Source organism: Diaporthe amygdali (assembly GCF_026229845.1).
Source record: "Diaporthe amygdali strain CAA958 chromosome Unknown NODE_23_length_778278_cov_65_433824, whole genome shotgun sequence".
NCBI classification, from domain to species: Eukaryota; Fungi; Ascomycota; class Sordariomycetes; order Diaporthales; family Diaporthaceae; genus Diaporthe; species Diaporthe amygdali.
In genome coordinates this window covers 412005-429959 of record NW_026517043.1, presented here as the reverse complement: position 1 = coordinate 429959, position 17955 = coordinate 412005, and the positions used below count along the sequence as shown (strand labels likewise).

Here is a 17955-nt window from a genome sequence, read left to right as displayed (position 1 = left end):
CCCTTTGACTTCAGATTCTACTTGTTTGCCTGTTTGCTTGGGATTAAGATCAAAGTCTAGTGCTATGGTAAGGAACGTGCCGAATGAGCCGAGCCAAGAGTCTGGACTGGCAGATGTCTTCGACTTACACACTTAAACGTGTCAAAAGGTCCACCGACGAATATTGTGACCAGAGTATCGATGAAAATAGGCGAGTAAAAGGATAGTGCAATGTGACCAAGCTTCAGCTAATTATTTTCATAATTATTATTATATAGTCATAATATCCCTGGTTCATGTTCGTCTTGAGCCATTATTACGCCTCAATTCGATTCCGTCATTCTCGTTGTCAGAGCCCTTCGAGTTTCATTTTTATTGTGCAATCCAGGAGAGGTACACAGCAACATCCCCTTCTGAGCTAGATCCGTGTATTGATACCGTCTCAGTACCAGAAGGAACATGGTCCGCGTGAACTGTCATAATCCAGAGTCAGCACTGTTATGGTTGCAAAAGAAGACTGCGGTAAATTGCATTTGTTGTGAATCGAATCAAACCTTTCTTTCCTTTTCTCTTCTAAGAAAAAAGGGGGGGGTCTGGGTGGAATGGATAAGCAACAAACTTACGCAATATTTGTCCAGAAGCATCGCTAGTAGTTTTATCTGCAGAAATGTATGTAGCCGATGTCTTTCCACAAGCACAACAAGTCAGTCCACATTTGTTCACTGCCGCCCTAGTCAAGAACTGTCAAGGCGGGGGTTGCCGGAACTCACGTTTCCATTCAAGTAATAGCCAAGCCAAGTCGTCTCATAGCTTGACGACGAAGTGGTGATTTCTGAATCCTCTGTGAGAGCAAGAAATCCTTCCGGGCCGGAGATACCGCCGGCACCATCACCGGAAAAGGTGGCGCAGTCGTCTGCCACGTTCCAGAGGCCTTGGGCGTTTAGGCATCCCGTCACACGGAGCTGGGTCTGGCTCACAATGATTTGACCGCTTCCGCTGGGTGGTTGGATGGCAGTCCGACTAGAGGCTGGAGCGGCGAACGTCCCACTTATAAGGGCTGCGAAGAGAGTGATGGCTATTGAAAGCATGGTTGATTACTGGCAGAGGGGATATTCTGGATTGCTCCGGTACAAATTTTCTTATGAGAGAGATAGAGAGCCCTAAAACGAATTGTTCTCACAAATATGTTCCGCCTGACTCCTCACATTTTGTTCCACATCGAGTTTGCGACATCCCTTTTTATAGAGCCGTTTGTCTTAGCACCCAGACAGTCAAATGGCGGTGGCAGAGGCTCGTTGAGCCAATCTCTCGTACCATTTTACAAATCAGGCAATAAATCATCAATTACACTAGGGAGTCCCCCGAACGAGGGGTAATCATGATGTAGGTTCTTGAGTGATTCCACACTCACCGTCAAACGGCCCATTATTATTATTGTGGGCCTTCACCTTGAAATATCTGATGGCACTAATCATTCATCCTGCACTCAAACCTGACACTCATTGACAATTCCCACTCTTACTACGGGAGTAATACACATGAAAAGGCTTTGCGGTATTTTGACTTTAATCCCTAGAGCTTGCACAGGTCCTCACAACCGCGAGAAGCAAGAAGCCAGACGCGGAGAATGCACGAGAGACTCGTTTTTCTGAGTCCACGGAAGGCAAAGGAACCAGATGCGGTCAACAAAGGGACTTTTATATGCATGAAGATGGAGCAACTTCCCCCTTTTGGGCTTGGAGCTGCAATGACCCCGGGCAACCCCACGAGCGACGCCCCAGCCTCCAGAGATCCTGCCCGACGATCAGCCAAAGATCCGCTCCAAGATGCACGACACTTACATAGCAGAGCGTACCTGCACAAAACTTGATCGACCATGTACGTCACCTGCTTCCCGCAGACGTGCTGTTTAGTTGCCTATCCGTTGAAAATGGGGTCGGACTTTCACTTCGCCTGGGATAGTCCAACGGCCGCATACTTCTCTGTCACTTCTAGTATAGATTTGTTGACTTGGTTGAGAGTACGGCTCGCATTCTCGTCTCAATGGCCGAAATGAACTCCCTCTGGGAGTTCGTCATTCTTCATCGATGAAGTAGAATCGCTGTTTGACCCCCTCGGTCACACCAGCCCGAGGAGACGCTGGCAGAGTTCTGTGGCGAAGCAGTTGGCTGGTCTGCAGCCCATGCATTAGACTGTAAATCTCACGCCACTTCTACCGGTCTCTGGCTTGAAAAAAGTTCTCAGCTGAGGCAGCGATGACCTGATTCAAAGAGGGCTTCGAAGCAGATTGGAGGCGCAGGTTCGGCCGTCCGAGAAGCAGAGGTTTCGTCACACCACCGCTAAAAGTGTTGAGTGCGACGCGTTTCGAAATCGCACTGTTCGAGATCAGTACTCATGTCAGTGAGGATATGGCGGGTCTATGAGCCATCGAAAAAATTGACGGCAAATACAGCGTTGATGCGCCGAGCGCCGACGGAGGGTTGGTTTTCATTTCGGAGGCAGTCATGAAATGACTTATGCTGAGTGACATAGGCAACTGCTTCCTCTCAAGGGAACGCTCTTCTTTTCGCTCCAATGATTTCGGGAATTTTCCCTCAATGCATTTATCTTTGCCTGTGTTGCTGGTTTTTTCAGACTGATAGTTGCGGATCCCAAGTTCGAAGTCCGAATTTTTGCTGAATTGAACCGTTTTGACAGAAGCGAAGCGATCCCAATCCTGGGAATAGATACTTATCGTGCTTTCCTATATCAAAGCGTGGAGGCTTTGAGGCGCTCAGTGCCAATATGGAAGTTTGGGCAAAAATCCTCAAGAGCCAAACGATGTATGCCTAAGCACGGTTCTAATGGTAGTAAAGCATATTACAATTGATCTGTGGGGAGCTCTTACTATCTAGGTATCTGAATACGATTGAGATGATTCATTCAAGCCATAAAGCATGCGATGTCACCAAATCGCTTTCGATGACCTTTTGCAATGAAATCGCGAGCACAAGCATCACAGCATAGCATTTTGCGATGATCATTCTGTGCGTAGTAGTCAGTGGTCATATTACTAGTTGATCCAGTTGAGCACTTGGAAAATTGTTCTTCTTTTAGTAAACTCCTCAACCGCTCATGCCAATTCTTCCTGATATTGGCTGGTATCGGAATCTGCATGTTAAATGCGTGTCGGTTCCGAATTCCTAGATGGGACGTAATTCCGTGTAAGTCCGTCGGGGTGGAGGTGCGCTACGGGATTACCCCCTCAGTCTTACATCGCAATATTGAATATAAAGAGATGCTGACTTTCGTTGCAATCTCATAATCCACGAAATACATGTATGTTTAAGCACTTCTTTGGACATACGCATGCAGAATCGAAACACACACAAGCACATGATGTCTTCCAACAAAGCCGCCTACCTGACCGCGACCCGGGCGCCGCTCGAACTAAGAGAAGTCCCCTACCCAACGCCGAAAGAGAAAGAAATCATAGTCAAGAATCGCGCCGTCGCTATTAACCCTGTCGATTGGTTCCAACAGGCGATGGGGCCTGAAGTCATCCCATGGCTCAAACTCCCAGCTATTCTTGGTTACGACATCGCCGGCGAGGTGGAGTCGGTGGGATCCGGTGTGACCAAGTTCAAACCCGGTGATAGGGTGGTTGGACTAGTAAATCAAGGGTTCCAGCAGTACGTTCTTCTGTCAGAGCATATGGCATCTATCATTCCTAGTTCTATCGACTTTGAGCAGGCTGCTGTCCTACCCATGGGCGTATCTGTTGCGACAAAGGCTCTCTTTCACAAGGACTTCCTGGCCCTGGACCTGCCATCAGCATCACCGACTCCGAAGCAAGAGACGCTTCTGATCTGGGGTGGCTCGACCAGCGTTGGCTCGAACGTGATTCAGCTAGCGGTTGCCGCTGGTTATGAGGTGATCACAACAGCTTCTCCGAATAGATTTGAGTACGTCAAGGAGCTTGGAGCTGCTCAGGTGTATGATTGTGTGTAGTATCTTTTCCTTGAATTGTTTCTCAACTTCTGTGTCTGGCTCTCTTCTGGAAGCACGTCAATCCGATCTTCATCAAGCATTATTGACATATCATAGACGGCAGTCCCACGGTACAAGACGACCTGGTCGCTGCATTCAAAGGCAAAAAGGCAGCTGGTGCTATAGCCAACGGCGGAGTTGTGCCAGCCACCTTCCCGGGGATCGTGGAGGCCTGCGCGGCCGTTGTATTGAGCACAGAGGGCAAGAAATTCGTTGCTCTGACAATGGTTCCTGCATTTCCGATACCTGAGGGCGTCCAGACCAAATTTGTTGATGAGTTGCGGCCCGATGTGGAGCTTGCTTCGGCGATCTTCAATGACTTCTTGCCTGGAGCACTGGAGAATGGGAAGTACACAATTGCTCCTAAGGCGGATGTTGTGGGAAACGGTCTCGAGGCCCTTCAAGGAGCCATGGACATTCTTAGAGAGGGCGTATCTGCTAAGAAGATTGTCGTCTCGCTCTGAGTGGTACTATTCACTTGTTCAGCCTAAAATCTGTGACGTGTGGAGAAGCAAATCATGTCAGACGCGAGTGCCCCTGAAGTCAGCACTAGATTCCAGCTTAAGCGCTCGCCACAATGACAGCCACAAGGTTCTGTTTATCATCCTGTGTGATAATTTGAGGAACAGTTCGGGGAAAATAGAATGATGACAGATAGCGAAGGACAGGGGGGCCACGACAGCACACCCGGCGCAGTGGAACAGCCCTGATATTGGAAGAATTCTGTACGATGGGACATGACCCTTCCCATATACGACCTACAGCACTTTTCTGCACCCGCTATTTCGGTTCCAAACAAGGACTTACATCTATGGGAATAAACACAAGGTGAGGAATGCTTCAGGGGTAGGCTGATCCAGTAAGCATGATCCCTGCCAACGGACATCCTTTGTTCAGCCTCTCTCTCCAACGTCGTCTCATCTTACTGCACCTCAGCCTGTGAGAGACCACCACAACCGGCCAACACTGCGGCGCAGCTCTTAACAGGATGCAAGACGCCGCTGTTCCACAGTGACTTGTCACACCAAACACTGCTGGAGTCCGAACTGTTTGCCAATTCCGAACCAGGCAGCGGTAGGCCAGAGCTGCGGGGAGTCTGACAGGATTACTGCACCGGTTGGTGATAGACTTGCGTGGCAGTGTGGAACGTCAGCAAGATGAGAATCTGACTGAGCTTTGGTCCCTAGAAGACCAAGCGAGCAATAAATTTTCTTCTCCTACCATACTAAGTACATCGCCTGGCTATCCTCTGTTCAATGATGCTTTGTGTCCTCTGATCCTGAGATCTACCCGTGTATTCTGCTTTGACGAGCTGTCGTCAATTCCCTTTTCTTTCCCAGCTGTGTATCCTCCTTCAATTTGTGAATAGAACCCCCCAGCGAAAATGAAGCTGGCAAATATTCGACACAGCTTCCAGGCGGTGTTTCTGACCGCCTCATTAGCAAGCACGGTCATGGCGGAAACAGCTGAAGGATGTTCTCTTGCGTACAGACAAAACATCGCCGCTGCAGTCTCCTGCGGCAGCCGAGATGCAGTCACTCGCTGTCTTTCGGATCTCGCAGAGGACCAAGACTTGTTGCAGAACTGTCTTGTTAGTGCAGGCTGCACCCTACAAGACGCCAAGCGCGAGGCAACATGGGCAGCCAAAAGCTGCAAGATGAACTCGGACAGTGAAGAAAGCAATCTCGAGCTGCGGCGACTGCATAGGCTACATGGCTTGCGGACAATTCGAGAAGTTGTCGAGATCCGAGCAGCCGCTGGCGACGACGACAAAACAACCCTCTCAACCTCCAAAACTTCCGACATTACAGCAGAAGCCTCCACGACAAATTCATGGGTCATGGTCAACCATGTCAAAGGCACGACCTACACGACCGTCACCTGTATGACACCGACCACCGTCGCGACCTCTGCTTGCTCTTTCATCAACGACGCGGATGACACTCAGTGCGTCGCAACCACAGCAGTCATCCCCACCTGCCTGCCGGGCCTTATGTGCTCCTTCAGCCAGACCAACGGTGCCGTCCGCTGCGCTACACGGGGCGGCATGGATACCGGAGGCTTCATCGTCGCGGGCGTGCTGGGGGTCGCAGTCGCCCTCTCGGTCGTCACGGTCTGCTTCATGTGCTGCCGCGAGCGCCGCGCGCACAAGAGGGACCGGCGCGCCGCCGAGGCCCAGGCCGCGCTGGCGGCGGTGGATGAGGCCAAGAAGGCTTCGCGTGCCGGCACTGGCATGGCTGGTGGTGATTACGTGCCTTTGATGGGTGCTGGTGGTAGTGGGCCGAGCCGGGGACGTCCTGGCCAAGCTGACCCTTTCAACGAAGGGCAGCAGTATTACGACTCTAGGTGAAGAGCGGCCATGCGTCTCGACGCGGAACATAGTCTTTCCTCTAGCTCAAAATAGGAGATGAATTGCCCTAGAAGACGATAGGAAGAGCAAGACGTGCAGGATGCGTTGAGATAATAGAATTCGACAGCCAGGTATCGGGAAGATAGAGGCAAATAGACTGATAAATGCGATGATGACGGTGCTTCAAAAATTCATAATAGCCATATTGAAAGCAAATAGGTATTTTTTTTTACGAAGTTGACAAGCTTCTAGGGTATATTATTGACATTAAACTCGATAGATACAAGTGCTCACAACCACCTGCCATGTCATGAGCTGTCTCATCCGAAGCTCCGCTACCCGCCAGCTTCATCCGGGAACCCATCATATGCCGAAAAAGTTCTATGGCTTCAGCACAAACTTTTGATTCCCACTCAGATCCTCGGTTCCGGGCACGGCCATCTCCTGGCCAACCTGCGAGCCAGCCACCTCCATCGGGCGCTCGTCAACGCCCATCTCTACCGGGTGCAGGTTCACTGCAGGCATCTCGATAGGCCAGGAAGGCTTGGTGCTATCGTAATCGGGGGGCGGCGAGCGAAGCGACGCCAGGACGTCACTGGGGTTGTGGCCTCGCTCCTCCATCATTGCGAGCAGTGTGTTCACCTTCTGCTCCATGTTTCTCCTGTTCCTGTCGACCTCTATGCAGGAGACCACGAATATGAAAAATTGGCACACCCTGCGGAAAAGTTGTCAGTGGGATGGATTTTCAACAATCCGGGGAGCTATCCGGTGAGCCCTGCTGCGGATGAAGAGGCAAAAGGAGCCGCGATTGGCATCCGAGACTTACACCGTGGCGAGGTTGAGCGCGCACCAGGCGTATATCACATGCGCCCACTTCTTGAAAGTAGATGCCGGTATGCCTGAGGACGACCCTTGCGTGAAAGTAGAAGAGTGCTGCTCAGTGGAAGTCACTATCGTGGCCCACAGGATCGCAACGATCAGGCCGCCGAGCCACAGCAGCAGCTCGCAGGCGAGGTGCATAGCCGGGATAATTCCCTTGTTCTTATCGCGTCTGACGATGAGAATGGTGATCTCAATTGCCTCCCAGATAAAACTGAGAAGTGGCTGCCATGAAAGCTTGTATTAGTGTCTATGCGACTCTGTGTGTGATGTCTCCGGCGTCGCCAAGTCTAACCGAGCTGCCCCCATCGCCAGTCTTCTCCGGGCAGGGGCGAGTCATTGGACAAACCTGCAGGCCTGTATAGATGGACTTACATATGGAAGCCCATACAACGGCGATAAGAGGATCCAATCACTCCATTGTCTTGGGGCACTGATGTAGACAAAACTAATGATGCTCGCGGCCAGAGAAAGAACCATGATGATTCCCCGGAAAGTGATCTTGGTTGTAGCCCATTTCGGGTTCGTAGCCTGGTCGAGCGCCCTCGGCATCGCACGCGGCGTGGCGCCGGCTCGGGCGTTCGTTGGATCAGACATGTGGTTGTGTAGCTCGGCCCCGATGCCGAGGAGTGAGAGCCCAGAACGGAGAAGCGGATTCGGAACGCAATCAGTGGGTCATATTCGAAAAATAGAGGTGAATGCTGGGTGAGAGGAGTACCACAACTTGCTGAGGTCAGAGGAGACTCAAAAGTCGACGCTCAAGGCCGGTGTGGCCAGGGAGAAAAACCCAAGTCAGAAAACATGCTACAGCCAAGAGTTGCCTGTCGTACGTCGCATTTTGCTTATGCGTGGTATTCCTTCCTTCCATGCAGGCACTGCCGCCGGCTGGGCCTTTCCGTTGGGCTTTCTCGTCGTGAAGGATCAGATATGGGTACCACCAAAACCCCGTATAAGTCGGTCTCACGGTCTCATTCGCCAGGACCTCGGCACCAGCCAATCGCACCCCTGCTCGCCCCATCATTCCCCCTTTGGTCCTCACCGGCACATTTGCTGGCTCAATGACCTATCAGTCCTCCTAGGGAGATTCTGTCTTGCGGTCGTTTGAGGGCAAAGATCAGCAAGTTCCCTCAAGCCGAGCTGCGCATTAGATCAGCTGCAAGCTTTTCAGCTAGCTGGCGGGCAAAATCTGGTGCGGCTAATGTTCCGTTGGGTCTCAAGCTGAAGGATCCTTAGTTGCCATCCATGGTCCACAATCTGAGGTGTCATGGGGCGCATACGGCACCGTGATTTGAAGTCGTGGCGCAGTACCCTCGAAACAAAAAATGACATACCAGTTGCACGGGCGAGGCCTTGTAATCGTGCCAACATACATACAGCCGGAAGAAACTAATTTGACCTATCAAGGCGAAGACAAAATACCCATAATAGACATGCAATCACTCGTGAAAACGCATGTGGTAGGCAGGGCCGGCAATCGACTTCAATGATTAATCATTGTGGGAATAAGAGTCACCTTTCTGTGCAATTTCCGCGTCACACTTTCAGTGCGGATACCAACTAGTATTGCCGTGATAACCCATACAGATTGGTACGCTCAGGGGTATCAAAACAGGGGCGGCCAAAACACGCCTTGATCGGAGTATCAATCTTTGGCTTCGTTGAATGACAACGATTTATACAGGGGGGCTACAAGAGGAGAGGCGGAACGGCACGTCAAGGTCCAGACTTTAGAACCCTTCATGTCGTCAATGTCTCCAGGGCATTCACAACTAGAGCCTATACAAGGACAAGCAGTCGTCACACGATGTCTCGAGCGCCGGTGACATTCGCATAGCGCTTCCATATATGTTACAATGCATCAGTCCGCGGCCCATGACCCATCGTCAATGTCTGAAAGCTATCGGCCAAAGGAAGACCCCAGTATGGGACTGCCAATCTGGCCTGGCGCTCCGAAAGCACCTAATGGCTGAGGCATCTTGTCCGGGTTCCATCGGATGCTCTTCGTGCCAGCTTCATCATGAAAGTCGAAGTTACCACCGCCATTCGCCATGTTTCCTTCCGTTTCGCAGAGCGCCACGATGTCGTTCTCTGTTAGCGGGCCGTCACCCATGGGGTTGAAGTCAACATATGTCTTCATTGCCTCCTGCAGAGAAGCGAGGGTAATGAAGCCATCTTTGGCGGGCTCTTTCATGGCAAGATCGCGGCAGACATTACACAGGATCTGTCGTATTGCAACGCTTGCCGGAGGACGAGCTGGCGCAGGACGATTGATGCCTATAGGTGCACTAAACCCGAGACTTGGACTGGCGGGCCATCCGACGGGGCCACCAAACCCAGGAGGAGCTACAGGTGTCTGAGCGAATGGGCTCATCCCAGGCGGCTGCATGGGGTTGCCCCACATGGAAGCGATTGCTGGGTCGGCGAAGGGAGCTGGCGGAAAAGCTGGGCCAGGTCGACCCGGAGCGACATACCCTCGACGTAAGCCCGGCTGGAAGTCGGGCAGCGTCGGAAGGACGTCTTCAGAGTCGTCTAACAATGCGCTACTTCCCAGATGATCCTGTGGGTCATCAGACTCCCGCTGCAAGGCTTTTGGCGGGGATCCTGACTGCGGACGTTGCCCCTGTACCACGGACGAGGGCCGGCCGATAGGCGTAGGTCGACTGATGGGTTGAGCGGCATGCAGCGATGGAGAGTCATAGCCTCCTGATTGCTGTCGCGTATGCGTCCCGGGAATCGCGTCTTTCGACGAGGGATTGAAAGGCGATACTAGATCTGAAGCCGGTTGACCGAATCCCGGCGGCGGTGCAGGCGCAGGGAAGCCTCGGCCAAGCATAGGACTGCTTAGTCCCGGCGGAACCATCCCAGGCGGTGGTTGTCTGAAGCCAGGAGGCCCGGGCGGGAATAAAGGATTTCCGAAGCCTGGGGGTGGGAGCCCAGGAGGGAATGGCATACCCAAGGGTGGAATATTGATGGGAGCAGGCTGAGCCGAAGGGAACCTCGCCGTACTCGGCTGCGCTGGTGACATCGGCCGGGATGCATTCGCCGAATGCTGACTTGCTGTGCTGCCTCTGGCGCTCGGGGGTGCAGACGGCCGCGGGCTCGTCTGGGCTGGTGTATTGGCACTGGGAGACGGATCGTGACTGTTGGACCCGGATAATGATGTCGTCGTTCCCGGACCTGAAGAGCTTGCGTCTTGTTGGGACGCCTGCCGTGGCCGGATTGGCGTCGGTGCCTTCGGTAAGGCCGGTGTGGCAACGGAAGGTTTGGGGGAAGCGAAAGCCGCTGCTGGAGGTTGCTGAGGTAGAACGGGCAGCGCTGGGTTTGTAGGAGGCTGGGCTGGCCTTTTCGGAAGCGTCATCGTGACAGGAGCTGTGGCCAGGGCTGCTGCTTTCTTAGCTGCGCGTTCCTCCTGTTTTTGCTTCTGATTCGACTTGTGTCCGGTCTCCGAAGTTTTGGTCTCGAGCTCTCTCTGGCGCCTCTCAGAGTCCTGCTTCTCCTTGAGCTCTCTGGCCTCGCGATCCAGCCTCTCCCGCTCTTCTTTCTCCTTGAGACGAGCCTCCTCGCGAGCTTTCTTCTCACGTTCCTTGGCCTCTTTTGCTTTCCGTTCCTGATCGACCTGGAGTTGCTTCTGGCGTTGTCTCTCAGCCTCCTTCCTTGCCCGTTCGTCTTCTTCGGCTTTCCTCTGAGCCTCCTTCTTCTTGCGCTTCTCGTCGGCCTTTCTCCTGGCCTCCTCCGCCTTTCGAGATTCTTCTTGTCGACGATTCTCCTCCTCCGCCGCTTTCTCAGCCTCCCTGCGCGCTTTCTCTTCGGCCTGAGCTTGCTTCTTCTGGGCTGCCTTCTCTTTCTTCTTCTGGGCCTCCCTTGCTTTCTTCTCTTTCCGGGCCTCTTCCCTCCGAAGCTCCTCTTCCTCTTCCTCCATTAGTTTGGCTTGTCGTTCCCTGGCTACCTTCTCGCGGTATGCTTGGAGTACCCTTTGCTCAAACATTCGCGCAGCAAAGATCTGGAACATTCGACGTCCTTCCTCCATGCGTTGCTCTTCAGTCATAGTGTCCTGCGAAACGTCAGCCATCTCACAAATCGATTGCTCCCGATGATAAGCGAGACACCTACATCGTCTTCTTCCTCGTACTCGTCATCCTCCTGAGAATCGTAGTCTTCGTCTTCGTCATCCTCGTACTCCTCGTCATCGACTGGCGGAGGTGGAGGATGATCATGGCCGGGAAGTCCGCCGTTGACACCATGGCCATAGCTCCGAGAATACTGGTCTTGAGCAAAGTCTCCCTCGCGTGCCATACGTCGTTCGGCTAGTTGTTCCATCATCTCGATGAACTTCTTGCCGTCATTTTTCAGTAAATCGTCGGCTACCGTTAGTATGCCACCTAGAACAGACCCCAGTTACCATCTTGGAACGTTGTGCAACAACGCATAGAGGATTTAGGAACACCCATACCCTGAACAGTGAGACTACTCCCGAAATTGAAGAACTCGGAAGCGTAGTCGCGATGTATTTCCTCTTCGGGTTCCTCCTCGTCGCTGTAGGCCTCGTCGTCGTCGAGCTCGTCCTCGCTATAGGGCTCGTCGTCCAAATCGTCCTCGTCTTCGTCGCCAACGTGCTCCACTATTCGCCCGCGTGAAGGTTGATGTCCTGCATAGCTCGGGAACCTGTTGCCGTGATGGAAGCCAAAATGACGGGAAGCGCCCATTAAGGGCGGATGGCCGTCTTGTTGGGGATGGTTGGCGAACTGCTTGAGCTCCTCGTAGTAGGCGTCGTACAAGCCCTCCAATTCCTCCTCTATTGCGTGTCGTTTCCTCCCACACACTGAGCAGCTACACGTATGTTTCTGTTGCTCCTTCATTTTCTTTAGTACCGCCTCCTTCTCGACTTTGACAAGTGATTTGCGCTCATCCTCGCCAAGCCCGAGCCAGAATTCCTTGATCCTCTCCCGCTCCTCCTGAGAACTGGTATTCCAGATCCGTTCCTTAGAGATCCCGGAGGGATTAGGGGCGCTCAGCTGCGGTGTAGGAGAAGCCGGCTGATCTGCCAGCTCCCCTGCCCCTGCGGCGCCCTTGTGCCTCTTCTTTTTGGACTTCTTGGATTTGGATGAAGTGCCAGGCGTACGGCCGTTCACTTGAGCTTGTGCCTGGTGAAGCTGGCTGTCAAACTGATCTTCATCCTCCTCGCTGTCCTCCTGGTCGGGATCGTGGCTCGGTCTGCGGCCTGCGGGGTCTGATGCGCCGTTGACATTCGCTGCGTTCAGAGCCGCCTCGGCTGCGGCCTTGGCTGCGGCTTTCTCTCGACGCTTCTGCTTCTTCCTGTTCACATTTGGTGGTGCCGTGGCGGGTCCATTGCTCGTCGCGCCAGATCCCCCAGTGGCCTGCGACTTTGCGCCAGAGGCGGCGGAAGTCGTGGGCGAGGGCTGCGCGGAGTCTGGAGCAGACATGGTATCGGGCAGGGTGATGAACTTGGAGCCGTCTCTGTTCCTATATTTTGCGCCTCTGGCAGTCGGGGACATTGGAGGAGGAGCGGGGGGCGCAGGCTGGTTCCGAGATCCTTTGGATTTCATTTTGGTAAACTCTCTTCCTACAAAGGGGCGGGTATCGAGGTCATAGAGGGGTATTCGGCGACAGCGCGGCCCGTCGGGTCGTCAAGGTCTAAGAGCTCGGGTATCGACCGTGATCTAGACGTCGGTGGGATCGCAAGTCAGCTCAGATGCTCCGCAGCCAAGGCCAACCTGCTCTATTGCAGGACCGGCCCAGTCGTTGGTCTTGAGGGTTCGGTCCAAGGGCGACACGCAAATGAGTCCCGCGGCCGTGCTGCGCTGAGTGGTAGGAGCTCTGGCGGTAGCTATGGCTCGATTGCGACGGGGGAGAGTGCGGCATATGAGACGGAGGCGTGGTGGTATGAATCAAGCAAAAAAATGAAAACAGGCACGGTTGCATGTGCAGGTGCAGGTGTGGATAGTGCTCGGTGCACAGGAATATCGCGGGCGTTGATGGGAGGCTCGTTCGTTGGGTGCAGGAGGGGCTCTGATGGCTCGCCTTGCCTCGCCTTGCCTTACCTGACAGCGTCTGAAGGGCTGGCCTAGCTAGCAGCAGCTTTCCCGAATGGACCAAAGCGAGGGGAAGTGAGAGGTTGATTGCGGGTGAGGGAGCCAGACGGTGGGTCGGGTCAGCAGAAAAAAAACCACAAGGCAGGCTGCCACAAAAAGAGCGATGATGATGCTGCCCCCAAGAGCTCAGGTGGTTGTCTGTCGTCTTCCCAAATAGAACCAAGACCCAAGGGGCGCCGTGGTGACACTCGCAATCAGTCACTTTTCCGCAGAGCCCAGGGTTCGGCACGTCGTTCCAACAGTTCGGCCACTGGGGGGGCGGCGTGGCACCAAGTCCCCTCCAGGTAGCCATCTCGTTCTGCCAAGGTGTGACTGGTACGTGCCGATGACTTTGCGCGGGACCAGGCCAATGAGGCACGCCTCATGTGACCTTGTGGCCCACTTCGCTCCATTCTCCCCCGCGCTCGCCTTATCGGGGCTGGCAGCCCAGGACCTGGGCACCTGCGAAGCCTGAAGCCTGAAGCCTGAATAGCGAGGCAATCAATTACAGCGTCAATTGATTGATCGATTGATTTGATTCCATGTCTCGAAATGCAGATTGCAACATCGGATTTCCTAGTTTCCCCATCCTGAAACATGAGCAATTGCTCTACACATACTCTACAGTGCTCTGCTCCGCTGCCTTGCCTGCTTTCACTTGGCTCCAGGCAATGCTCAACACACCCTGGCCACATTCAACATGTCTAAGACCAGCCCCTGGATTCGGTCCTGATGGCTACGACCTGGCCCCCAACAACAATGTCGCCGTTTACTGGCGTCGCGAGCCCGCCGGCCGTAGTCACATATAGGACCATCGCATCATTCTCACGCCTTCCAAATTTTGCAGACGTCGGTTCTGCAATGGCGGTCGAGTTCACGTCACCAGCCACGATCTTGACGTCTCCTGTCCGCGTATTGATCTTCTGGATCGTGTTTGCTCCTCCCGTCGACATCCACGCGTTGCCTTCGTGATCGAGTGCGAAATCGTCCCACTGGTCCAGCGGAGTGATTGTCTGCGCAACCGTTTCGAACTCCCCGGCCGGCGTGCCGTCAACGTCGAGGCGGACCCTATTCAGCTTCTTCTGACCTACGTTGGTGAAATACAGCGTGTCATTACACATTTGTAATCCGTCCGTTGCGGCGACGCCGAAGGCATAATCAGGGCCAGGGGCTGTGAACGTGTTGTTGATCGCTATTACATATTCTCCGGTATCGATGTCGACTGAATATATGGTCCCGGTCTTGACGTCCCCAACGAAGAGGAGCTGTTTCTCCGGACCCGAGAGCAGGGCCATGCCGTTGAGAAATGTTGCAGGCGGGACATCAGCAATCTTGCTCACTTTTGGTAGCTGTGCCGAGACAGGCGCATATGAACTAATATTTAAGCCGCCCAGATCGAGGCTCCAGATGGACCAGGAGCCAACAATACTCTCGCCAGTGCTCAAGGAGACGTTTCCGCCCGCTATTGCGAACACGTCCGGCTGGTACTCGACTATACCAGACAGTCCCAGCACGTCTGAGAATTCGTGAACAAGCACGGCCTTGCCAGGGAACTCTGGGTCAACCAGCCAGATTTGAGGTGAGGTGAGGATATTGACAAGAATCTGTCCATTCGGGCGAATTGCTATGTTCTCCACGTACGTATCATTCGGAAACTGGTATATAGTGCGCGCCTGGTCCTCCCTGGGTGAGAAGTCATGGGTTTCGGCCGCGATGGCGCAACCCGAGAGAATAGCTAGAGCGGTGAGTCTGCTGTATAACATTTCGAATGATCGTAGCTACTCTGGCCTACTTCAACGACTGGTGTGTGATAACGCTCCGGGCAGAAGCCATCCCGACCTTTATATCCACCTGCCAATACTTAGGAGGGAGGTCTTGAGGCCATAGATATGACCGAGTCGAGGGAACATGATGACCGAATCTTAGCTCCGTATTAGAAACTGCCATCGGGGATAATGAGCTTAGTCCGAATCCTGTGAGCTCTGGTGATGGTGATGGATGCTCTAGGGCTGCTAGTTCTGACAGAAGGTGGAGCGGCCGGCACTGAACACAGTCAACTTCACGCCTCGAGGCATATGCAGTACCAGAGTCGTGTAATGAGTCACGCTGTTTCATAACGGTCCACGGATTTGCAGACCTTTGGCCAATAACTTTGTGTGAATCAATCACAACTTGCGCATGCAATCCGCCTTCTGGTCGAGCTCGGAGTTGTAGCTAGAACCGCCCTAGGCTCAGAGTAGCGAAGCGACTCCCCGGGTCTTCCGAGACTGAACAAATGTCAACTCGGGTTCTTTGACATCTTTAGCAGTCCGTTTACTACAGCTTGCGGGAGTCCAAGCGGAACCTAACCGCTATGTGCCTTCTGTTGAATTGCTTGCGGGATGCCCTGCTGCATTTTCTAGGATAATGTGTGGAGATATCTAGGATAATGCGCTCACTTAGGCAGATCCTTCTCTGCCCCATTCTAATTACTCGAGTACCTGCATGGAGCTTTGGAATCACTGGGGCCGTACCAAAACTAGAAGCGCCGCCAGGGCGAGCTGTCAGGCTGTTGGCAGATGTTGGGCAGCGGCTTCCGACAGCCGACGGCCGGTCTGGAAACTACGGATACTCGAATCGCTTGGTGGTGGTCTACCGTCGATCCCCCTGATCGACGAGCTGCTTATTGTCCGCACGAGACTGCCGTGCCTGCGTGAAGCACGCGCAAAATGCATCGAATGCATGTGATGGTCATGGCCTTTTGCAAAAACGGACCACTTGATAAGATCCACACCCGACGGCACGGCAAAGACGACGACGATAACAGCAACAGCCTCATGCGTGCCGTCGGAGTCTTCGACGGTTAGTCAGGTTAGTGTGTGTAGCTAGTTGTCTCGCTCACGTTAGCCCGCGCAACGTTCCAAATCAAATTGGCTCTCGTATCTCGCCTCTATTCTTGGTTCGTGCCCGGCTGCTTGGGTCGTAGGGCCGAAACATCAGCTAACAACCGCCATGGCGTCAAAACCTTGCACGCTTGGGTTGCCTCCCCCCGATGCCCACAACAATGCTAGCTTCGCCAGTTTGTGACCCTCCTCGCCTCCAGACGGCGGCCGGGAGCCAAGAGGCTTATGACAAAGATCTTCGGCACCTTTATGGGGGAAGCCGTGGGTAACTGCGTAGCACTCACTCTCCCTTCGCCTCGTGTCATGATATAGAGCCTGGGCCCCCTTCGGGCATGGTTGCACAGCCTCATTGGCCATTGCAGCCCGGGCGGCATGATGGCCATTGCTTTGCAGAGCACAGCTCACCAGCGGCCTCGGGTGGCTCCACCCTCGGCAGCAGTGTCAGTCCAGGAGTCGACGGCCGTGACTTTGATTCGATATGATACGCCGCTTTGTGGTTGTTCGCTGGCGGGGAGTGAGCACAAGCCAGAGCCGGACGAGTCTACGTATGCATGCACGCGTCTCGCGCAATTGCGGTGTCCTGGATCCTGGTGTCGTGGCTGAGAGAGGCTCTCACGATGACTCGTGGCCGTTTCTGATAATTAGCGACGCGACAGACTGCCATGTATGTATGTATGTATCTACAGTACAGTACAGTATATATTTCTGGGTGGAGTGGCATTGCAGTAGTTCGTTGCTTGGTTGCTCGAAAGCGCCCGAGCTTGGACAAACCCCTGAGAAAAGATCGCATCGAAGGGTGCCGTATGCGTCTGCTGCTGCAAGCAGGGTCTTGTTAGATGCTGTTCGGGTCGCTTGGGCGGTGCCCTGATCCCGTTGCATTTCACGAGACCCAATGCAGCCTGTCGATAGTCACCTGTAGGCCTCGGGGAACAGACGACTGTTGCAGTGTTGATCGTCAAAGCATCTGAACACGAAGCGGTAGCCGAAGCCGTGGTCAGAAATAGAAAAATGGCCTTTCAAGGGCTGGTGTACTGTAGACTGCTGACTGCACAGCACTCCGTGCTCTCCATGCTGGCAAGTGCACCATGGCGTCACAAGGTTGCAGTGGAAGTGAACCCCGATCCGTGAGCTTTCTGGGATAGGGTGGCCTGGCGGTTTGCGGCAGTCCTTGGATGCTGCTTCGAGAGGTCATTTGACGTCCTCACATCCTCACGTCGTCAGGTACGCGGGTCTGTCGGGCTGCTGGCGGAGCTGGCAGAGAGAGTGGAGTGGAGTGACGACGGGTGGGAAATGGTAATGCAGAGCTCGTGGTCCCTGCTGCCGCCTGCACATCAAGTCCCCTAGGTTGCAGGTGCTGTGTGTGTGTGTGTGTGTGTGTGTGGGCTTGTGGGCTGGTGGGCAGGTGCTCCAGGTAAGGTACTGTAGATACCTAGGTACTGTTCTTGGACGGGGGACGCTTGGCACCACAGGAGATCCCTACCGCCGATCCACTGGCCCATCTAGGCGGGCGCAGCAAAGCAACCCCCAATCCCCCCAATTTGTCTCAATTCGGTCCAGGACGGGACTTCCAGGGCTCCCTAAAGGTTGGCACTTTGTCGATGACTGACTGCCCTGCAGAAAACCGTAACTCTGTACCGTACCGTACCGTACCATACCGCAGCACAGCTCAGCACGCAGCACAACCCGGAAAGACTGACTACCATCCCAAACAAAAGACCAAGACCATCCTGGCAAAGGCCCAGAGAAC

General features: G+C 53.8%; 7 protein-coding genes across 7 annotated transcripts; 2 read left to right on the top strand and 5 right to left on the bottom strand.

Moving 5' to 3' along the window:
- Positions 1-351: 351 nt before the first annotated feature.
- On the bottom strand, positions 352-1067 carry J7T55_004848 (uncharacterized protein; the record flags this gene model as incomplete). The annotated part of the gene is made up of 3 exons (XM_053130580.1): positions 352-452; positions 603-663; positions 750-1067. 3 exons carry the CDS (start codon positions 1065-1067, stop codon positions 352-354), a joined length of 480 nt encoding a protein of 159 aa, XP_052991274.1.
- Positions 1068-2191: 1124 nt separating this feature from the next.
- J7T55_004847 (uncharacterized protein) lies at positions 2192-2485 on the bottom strand (the record flags this gene model as incomplete). Its single annotated transcript, XM_053130579.1, has 2 exons — positions 2192-2354; positions 2430-2485. 2 exons carry the CDS (start codon positions 2483-2485, stop codon positions 2192-2194), a joined length of 219 nt encoding a protein of 72 aa, XP_052991273.1.
- An 869-nt stretch (positions 2486-3354) lies between these two features.
- J7T55_004846 (zinc-binding alcohol dehydrogenase domain-containing protein cipb) lies at positions 3355-4472 on the top strand (the record flags this gene model as incomplete). The annotated part of the gene is made up of 2 exons (XM_053130578.1): positions 3355-3961; positions 4066-4472. 2 exons carry the CDS (start codon positions 3355-3357, stop codon positions 4470-4472), a joined length of 1014 nt encoding a protein of 337 aa, XP_052991272.1.
- A 920-nt stretch (positions 4473-5392) lies between these two features.
- J7T55_004845 (uncharacterized protein) lies at positions 5393-6358 on the top strand (the record flags this gene model as incomplete). The annotated part of the gene is made up of 1 exon (XM_053130577.1): positions 5393-6358. The coding sequence occupies one exon, from the start codon at positions 5393-5395 to the stop codon at positions 6356-6358; it is 966 nt and encodes a 321-aa protein (XP_052991271.1).
- A 381-nt stretch (positions 6359-6739) lies between these two features.
- Positions 6740-7834, bottom strand: J7T55_004844 (uncharacterized protein; the record flags this gene model as incomplete). The annotated part of the gene is made up of 3 exons (XM_053130575.1): positions 6740-7073; positions 7185-7462; positions 7613-7834. The coding sequence occupies 3 exons, from the start codon at positions 7832-7834 to the stop codon at positions 6740-6742; spliced, it is 834 nt and encodes a 277-aa protein (XP_052991270.1).
- Positions 7835-9134: 1300 nt separating this feature from the next.
- J7T55_004843 (uncharacterized protein) lies at positions 9135-12801 on the bottom strand (the record flags this gene model as incomplete). The annotated part of the gene is made up of 5 exons (XM_053130574.1): positions 9135-10113; positions 10190-10606; positions 10669-11288; positions 11348-11616; positions 11688-12801. The coding sequence occupies 5 exons, from the start codon at positions 12799-12801 to the stop codon at positions 9135-9137; spliced, it is 3399 nt and encodes a 1132-aa protein (XP_052991269.1).
- Positions 12802-14030: 1229 nt separating this feature from the next.
- On the bottom strand, positions 14031-15089 carry J7T55_004842 (uncharacterized protein; the record flags this gene model as incomplete). The annotated part of the gene is made up of 1 exon (XM_053130573.1): positions 14031-15089. One exon carries the CDS (start codon positions 15087-15089, stop codon positions 14031-14033), a length of 1059 nt encoding a protein of 352 aa, XP_052991268.1.
- Positions 15090-17955: the final 2866 nt, after the last annotated feature.